Source organism: Triticum aestivum, chromosome 2A, assembly GCF_018294505.1.
Source record: "Triticum aestivum cultivar Chinese Spring chromosome 2A, IWGSC CS RefSeq v2.1, whole genome shotgun sequence".
NCBI lineage: Eukaryota > Viridiplantae > Streptophyta > Magnoliopsida > Poales > Poaceae > Triticum > Triticum aestivum.
The window spans coordinates 116,096,479-116,104,491 of NC_057797.1; the positions used below are offsets into that span (position 1 = coordinate 116,096,479).

Consider the following 8,013-nt stretch of genomic DNA (forward strand, 5'->3'; position numbering starts at 1 on the left):
CCCACGCGTTGAGGACCAAACTAGTCAGGAAGTAAGTTGTCGAGAAGGTCAGCACCATATCGATGAGCACTAGTCTTCTAATTTTGTTCATAAGCTTTTCTTTCCACAACTTAAGCTTTGTTGGTGATCTTTTTCAATTAGTGGCATGACCTAAACTCTTTTTAACTCCCAAAGTATCACAATGAAGAGTGCCAACTGACTCCTAGAAGCTTCAGAGGGTGTCCACCATGTCAATTTTGTCGCAACTTTTTTTCTGTTATGTGATGGCACGATTCATTCAATATCTTGATTGCCCACCTGCCTTTCGACACCCCCCCCCCCCCCCTCTTTGAGGGGTGTTGTCCGATGGCAATGAGACACCCAAGCTCAAAGCACTCTTGCCTTGCTTGGTCAGTCGAACATGAAAGTTGTAGTTCTCCCTCATGTTGATTGGGCGAGCGGGATCTGCGATAACAACCTATGATCATTCTATCCTTGTAGATCTTGTGTTGTTCTTGATGTGATATGTCGTAATCATCTCTTCCTTGTACTCCCTTGTACTTGCTCGGCCGGGTCCTCTTTTAATAAATGTTTGTAAATGAAAAAAAAATACTTGTGGAACAAGTCATTTATTCTTTTTTTGAGGGGTCATTTATTCTTATTTTATTTCCCGTGAGCAAACAACTAATATCAGGAGAGTAAATTCAAAGCCGTGGACGAGGGCTTTCTTTTGCCCCAAGAAAATATCATCCTGCTCCCTAGCAATACAATCCGACGTGTTAATTAACAATCCGTTAGTACGATTAACCCCCTCTCGTCCGGTGAGCAATTTACCTCGTGGCGTTACGAGGAAACGCGCAACTTTCATTATTTACAATCCGGTCCACAGCCTCGACTTCTTTTCTCCTTCCTTCAAACCTTCTCCCTCTCTCTTCCGCCTCTCCCCAGACCCTAGCAGCCGCGGCGGCCAGTGGCGTATCTAGGGGGTGGACAGGGTGGTCCATGGACCACCCTGGAATTTCCCCATAATCTATATAGCATAGAGAAAATATATTTTTATAATAAATAAATATATTTATGTGAATATTTTGCATTGGTGGACCACCCTGGCATGTTGGGCTAGCTACGCCACTGGCGGCGGCCGGGGCCAGCAGCCAGCAGCGCCGCTCCTCCACCTCCCCGGCGCGCCTCTCCGCCTCCAGCCTCTGGCCCCACTTCCTCGTATCCCCCCTCCCTGCCCCCTCCACCTCCGGCGAGCCGCCGCCGCCGCCGTTCCAAGAGGCCGCCGGGATCCTACCACTCCGTCGCGGTGACCCGCTGATTGCTTCAGGGATGGCGACCTCGACGCTGCTGCGTGCTCTGAGGCGGCCCTCGTCGGTGGCCGCGCTGCGATTGGTGAGTTCGATTCTCCTAGGGGCATTGGATTGAGCGAGGGGAAAGTAGATTGGGGTTCTAGCGAAGGTTTTTCGCATAATATGCTCGGTTTGTTCCGTTCTAATTGCATGTCCGTGGTGGAGGCATGGGAGGGGGAGTGCTGGAGTGGGGCAAAAATTGTAGCCTCAGTGTATTGGAGAAATATATGGGAGAGTGTTTGGATGAGATCGAGGTTGTGGTTTTAGTGCATATTTGTTGCCAGTATTCATTCTAATTGATTGTGATCTTTCAGTTGATGTTGTACACATCAGAAGGTAGTGTTGAGCTGTGTGCAATATTCTTTATGTGATCGCTGAATAGAGAACGCTGGGATGATCAACAAGGATGCTGCTTTTAGATGAAGCACATGTCCTTCCAACCTCCAGCTTGCGATTCTTGGCATTGTTAGTTCAGAACTGATGGAGTATAGCCTGATGTGTCTATAGGATCATCAAGGGTTATAGTTACCACTACGGACTAAAGTTGTCAGGGAGGCAAAAGACTTACGATTATTTATTTATGGTTTCAACAAAAACGAAAAGGGAAACAGAGGAACCTTGTTTCTTGTTGTTCATGTCACATTCATATGTGCATAGTTAAATAGTACCTGTGTGTGGAATCTCATTTGATTAAGGCTTCATACCAGAGTATTTTCTATGGTGCGGTAGCAAAGGAATAAGTAATTAATCTGATGTAGAAGTCTGAAAATAGTTCCGTGTCTTTGTTCTCCAATATGAAATGTAGTCAATATAGAATGTTTCTGGATTCTGTTTCCTGCACACTCTATTTCATACTGTATTCATCGCTCTATATTATTGCATGTGGTTAACTGACTGCCATCTATTCTTTAACGTGGTATAGGCAACGACTGCCAATGTGCAAGCCGTTACTGGATATAGGCATCTGAATAATCGGAATCTAAGTGTGTTCAACGAGTTCTCAAAGCAGCTGAAGGGTGAGGCTAAGAGGTATGCTTTACTCTCTATGGTCTTCACCGCCACCAAAATTAAAAGGAAAATTTAATTATTTTAGCAGCATGCTTAACACATACTGTACTTGTGGCTAGCATGGTATGTACTTACTGTACTTGCGCCTTTGGTTATGTACAACCATGATGAGCCATTATGCTTGTCAACACTGCTCTTTTCTTTGCATTTTTCTTTATTACTTCAATGTTTCAACTGCAGTAATCCTGAATTCCAGAAATCTATGAAGGAGTTCAGTGAGAAACTTGGTGTGGTAAAGGAAGATCTCAAAGTAAGGTATAAGTTGATAAAAAGACTGCACTTCTTTCATTTTAAGTCGTATACATATAGCACTTCATTGAAACCTTTGTATGTAATAAGTTCTATATATTTTAGAGGCTTCTTTGAACATATTATAAAATGCCCTATGCAGAACTCAGAAAACAGCCGAGACAATTTCCAAGAGTGTTGAAGATGTTATGACTGAAGCTGAGGCAACATCCAAAAAGGTAAGCGGATCTGGCAATGGTTAACTGTTACCCACGTCCCCGTGGTTAATTATTCTATTAGTGGACGGGGATGTGTTAGCTTTAATGCCCACGGGGAAGCTGGTGGGTCAAATACCTTACCCAGCGCGCAAGACAGGGATGGGATATTACCCGCCTTACCCGTGAAGGCCTTATATGCGGGCTCTGAAATTAGTAGACCCAAGGTAATTCCCGCCCTTACCCACCCAAATTTCCACCCATCCCGTCCCTTTGGCCCCAAAAGCCCTAAGAAATCCCTAACCTAGCCACAACATATTGTTTATTATGCTGAAATGTTGTTTTTTATATTGAAATACTAGCGAAGGTTGTTGTTGATTGCGTGTATGGGTTTCCCCATGGGGATAAAAAACCGGACGGTGATGGGGATGGGAAGATTTTCATCCCCGCATGCGGGTATGGGGACGGGAATGGGCATGGGAGGGCTGTCGCGGGGACAGGGATGTGAGTCCAATACCCGCCTGGGTAATCCCCATTGCCACCTTGTCAGCCACAATTGCCTTCAAAGACAATCATTTGATCTTGCAAAACATGTTTTCATTTCTTTCTCTTTTCAATGTTCAGAATTTTGTTTTGTTCTCTTGCAGGTTACTGCAAATGTTAAAGAAAAAATGTCTGCTGCTACAGAAGAGGTAGTGTTAAGTGAATATCAGTAATCCAATATGGATCTTGCTTTCCATCAGAGAAGTTTTTATTTATTTAGTGGAAATCATTACAGGTGAAGGAAAGCTTTGGACTAGGAAAGGAAGAAACTTCAAGCTTCAGAGATGGTTCACATGGAACTTCAAATCACGGGAAAACTGAGGCGTCCTCACACTCAGATGACAAGTCCCAAGATGCCACAAGTGCCTATATGTTGTTTGATAAATTAAGGTCAACATTTTCATCAGCTTCACCAGTTGTGTCTGGTGCATTTGCAAAATTGAAGGACACAAGAGTCTCAACTTTAGCTAAGCAGGGATATGAAATTGTCAAAGATGAACTAAGCTCTAGCTCTAGCAGAAAAAAGAAAAACCATATTAGGCAAGCTTATTCTGCAGCTGTAGAGAAGAGTACAAGAACTGATATAGTTATTGTACCAACAAAGAAGTCAGTGGTGGGTGAAAAATGGGAAGCAATCAAGAATAAGGTATCATAAGTGGAGACTCCGCCTCCTTATTTTTTCACACCGGTCTTCCATCTAAAACATTTTCTCTGTGTAAAGATGCGAGGTCATCCAGTCTATAAGAGGGTGAACGAGTACACCAAACCTGTCGTAACAAAGGTGAACGAGTACACCAAACCTGTCGTAACAAAGGGACAAGAGGTACCATCAGAAAACCACAGTTTTTTTTAATTAAAACTGTGGGTCATGTGTATTCACTTTTATGTTGTGTACTTACAAATGCAGGTAGCTGAGGATGTCCGAGAACGATGGGAGACAAGTGACCATCCAGTAGTTCAGAAAATTCAAGAGTATGATTGCACTCCATTATAAACTTTTATTTGTTCAACCTTGACTGTATGCTATTTGTTTTATCCCATTTCTTTTTTTTTAAACTCCGTGCTTCCACTTGTAGCATAAATAGGGCTTGAAACCTAATGTGATTATCTATTCCTGTTGTTGCAAAGCACTTGATATCTTTTCTCTTCATTTGTAATATTTAATGCATCTATTGATTATCTGATTGATTTGTCTTTGCTCCTTCCATGCAGTATTAATGAAACTATTTTTGAAGAGACCGCTACTGCAGCATCTTTCAGGGAAATTCGGCGACGTGACCCGTAAGACATGCAACTCTACTTTGAGAAGTTTCAGAATGTTGCTGAACTGTATTCCACCATTTTGTCCACAGATCCTTTTCATTATCCGATTTTATTGGTGATGTTCAAGAAATGATCAAGCCTGTTCTTACCGCATATTCAAAGGTAACCTTCATCTAGCCAAGGAAAAACAATCTCTCATCATTTTCTTGAGAAAAGAATTAGGTGCTCTGTTATTCATATAGCTTGGAAAGAAAGTCACAAACATTTACCAGAACAAGTCTTACCTCATGGCGATAATCTCACAAATGTTTGAACAAATGAATGATTTATGCCCAGTTTTCCCCTGGATGAGCATGGCAACCCCCTTGGTGCTCTTTGCCTTGCTCTGGAAAATCTTTTGATTTATATCTTTCCACACACCCCAATCACATAAACGAGTTGATGAGAATGCTACGGAAGCCTCTTTTTTGCTGCTTGCAATCTTGTTTAGATTTTGATTCCACCAACCATTGATGGAGCATGTTAGCTGTTTTTTTAATTATGTGTATAAGCATGGAAGAAAGTGGTGCCAAACTATTCATTACATGTTGTCTAATTTACATACGAAATAATGCGCACATTGGTAAATATATAGCGATTTTATTATCTCAAAGTTACTTGTTATAATTTCAGGGTGATCTGAAGACTTTAAAAAAGTACTGCACCAAGGAAATACTTGAACGATGCGAAGGAGAGAGGAAAGGATATGCATCACAAGGCATGTTTTTTGATCACAAGGTAGGTCAACGTTTATCTATATTTTTCTTTGATTCCTTTGTAAATGTTGTCAGCCCCTCTGTAGATTTTAGTTCACTTGTACAAACTATGTTCTTCACAACACTATAGTTTGATGCTCCTAAGCTGGAATATATTAAGAAAAAACTGCAAAATAGCTCCTCTCTTTGTAAAATAAAAATAACATTTTTTTCTTCTGAATTTCTACTGCCTTTGCAGATTCTTCACATATCTGATGCTGACGTAAGGGAAACAAAGATGTTGGGATCAGCACCCATCATTCTCGTGATGGTTAGTGCCTAGTGGCATATTGATTCATTGTTTTTTTCATTCTTGTTATGTGTTCTGCTTACAGTGTATCCTTGTTTCCAAACTCCATTTCAGTTCCGAACACAGGAGATTCATTGTATTCGTGATAAAGAAGGACAAGTAACAGAAGGAGGACAGGTAGGCTATTTACTAGGGCCATATGTAGCTGTGCACTTTGTTTGTATGTATTTTTTATGTGTGGTAAGCTCATAGAAGGTAACACCATTGCTAACTCAGAAGACGCCGCCCTTTAGCATTCGTATTATGCTAACTAACATGCTTGATTGAATTTACTTGTGCATGGATTTTTTTTTCTCAGTTAGTGGTTAGCGACCTTTTATTGCATTTAAGTATATGACAGAGGCAACATCTCCTGGAATGCCTGAGTGTGTACAATCTTTTTAACTAGTATTATTGTCAAGCTTACAGAGTAAATCATGCCATGTAACTAGAGTTGTCTAGGTGAAATAGCTTCATGTTAGCTCCAAAACTTGAACTTTGACCTGATTAGAATTTGATGTTATAGTCGCTAGCAGTTTGTTGAATATCTCCTGTAATGCCTGAGTATGTGCAACTAACTATTATTAACAAGGCTAGAGAGCAAATCGTGTCACTAGAGTTGTCTAGGTGAAATAGTTTCATGATGTCTCCATAACTTGAACTTGGACCTGACTAGTACTTCATTTCATAGACGTTTCTTTCAATTTTCGAGCTAGTGCTAGCTTTATAGGCGCAAGCAATTTGTTGAGTATGTGGTAGGCTTAAGTTTTCATTTATTCTAATATGTGGATGCTCGGAAGTCTATATTAGCACAAGTCACACATGATCGGGCTGCACTCAAACAATTCAAAGTGTTCAAGGCATATGAAGTGCTCTTATTAGTTTCTCTTAAGTCTTAATATGTGGCGACAGCCTAGTCCGTTTCTGTTGATAGATGAAGTGATGCACCCGTTTTTGTCTTGAATTATGCCAGGATTCAATTCGAACCGTCTACTATCAATGGGCAATGCAACTCATGGACAGCGATGAGTTGCCAGAAGAAGAATCCTACTACGCAGTTTGGCGGTTGCGTGAGATGCATCAACTTGGTGTTAAGGCCCTTATATAGAGTAGCACTTTGCTCTTTCTTCATTCCACTGGTGCGTTGCCGTTCGGAATGGAAGAACCTAAATGTTCCAAGGCTGACCGCTCGACAAACTATGCAGGCAATTTTCCATAAGTTGTTTCTCTAGTTTTAAATACTGACAGCCAGTCTCCCTGCTTCTTGCCCCATTTTGTTTGGTGATGTGTATCTAATGTGTACGACATTCGTAAAATCAGCTCCCCCTTTTAGCAAGTTGGCTGAGAACGGTTGTAGTGCTGATTGTTCTTGTTCTGAGTTGGAAAAGCTCGAGGCACCAAACAAAAATGCAGTTTACTCTTTTCGCTGGCAAACAATGTTGCTGGTGAGTAATAATTTTTGAAGGAGAGGAACCACATTTGAGTACTCTATCGTTAAATTTGCAACTATGCTAGCGTTCGGTTGGTGAGTGCCATCTTGTTGGCTGCTGGTGAGAGGTTTTGCAATTCTAACTTAACCAATTGTTGGAATAAAAGACATTTTGTTTCCAAGTAGCGTTGAAGTTCAGAGACGTTTCATTTCGTCGCTTGTACTGTTGCTTCAGTAGTTTGATATTGTTAGATAATAAAGAGAAATAAACAAGACAGAGACACGGATTTTTACGTGAAAACCCTTGCGGGAGAAAACCATGGAACGCACAGCGGCGTATCACGATAATTGGGAGGAGTATTACATTACATGAGAGGACAAACCCTCTACGTGCTAATCTGGTGGAGATCTTTCTCTCATCTATTCTATGACTAGCTGGTACTATATAAAGTGGCAAACAACTCTCTTCTTGGTGGACACGAAATAGAGTTATAGTCATGCTACGTCTAGCACGGTTGGCATGCCATAGTCCGGTAAGACTCCATCTGTAGTACAACACTTGTATGGGATTCGGAACACAATAAAATAACACTCCACCTTGAGACGAAATCCCTTACAATAATCATAGATAGCATCAACTCCTCAATTAAAGTCATCACAAGTAAACCTTGTGCCTGGAAACGTCCATTTAGGACTAATAAACTTCTCATGAAGTCATATTAAGCAAATCAATCGGTAGGTCGTCCAGAAAATAGCACAGCTATCAACAAAACAGACTAACAAAACTTGGTCTCCCAATAAAAGTCTGACTCTGTGCCACTGACCTCAAAAAACTGAAACTGCTCAATCATCA

The 8,013-nt window shown here is 41.2% G+C and overlaps 1 protein-coding gene across 2 annotated transcripts; it reads left to right on the forward strand.

Annotated features, from left to right (window-relative positions):
- The first annotated feature begins 806 nt into the window (after nt 1–806).
- LOC123187884 (mitochondrial import inner membrane translocase subunit TIM44-2) lies at nt 807–7,220 on the forward strand. Of its 2 annotated transcripts, none has more exons than XM_044599864.1 (15): nt 807–939; nt 1,114–1,374; nt 2,254–2,360; nt 2,580–2,654; nt 2,791–2,866; nt 3,490–3,534; nt 3,621–4,031; nt 4,107–4,208; nt 4,293–4,357; nt 4,598–4,666; nt 4,738–4,810; nt 5,321–5,425; nt 5,642–5,713; nt 5,807–5,869; nt 6,705–7,220. In XM_044599864.1, the coding sequence occupies exons 2-15, from the start codon at nt 1,312–1,314 to the stop codon at nt 6,837–6,839; spliced, it is 1,461 nt and encodes a 486-aa protein (XP_044455799.1). In that variant the 5' UTR covers nt 807–939; nt 1,114–1,311; the 3' UTR covers nt 6,840–7,220. The 2 variants fall into 2 exon arrangements, with proteins under 2 accessions (XP_044455799.1, XP_044455800.1); XM_044599865.1 differs by having other exon boundaries at nt 934–948; nt 1,123–1,374.
- Nucleotides 7,221–8,013: the final 793 nt, after the last annotated feature.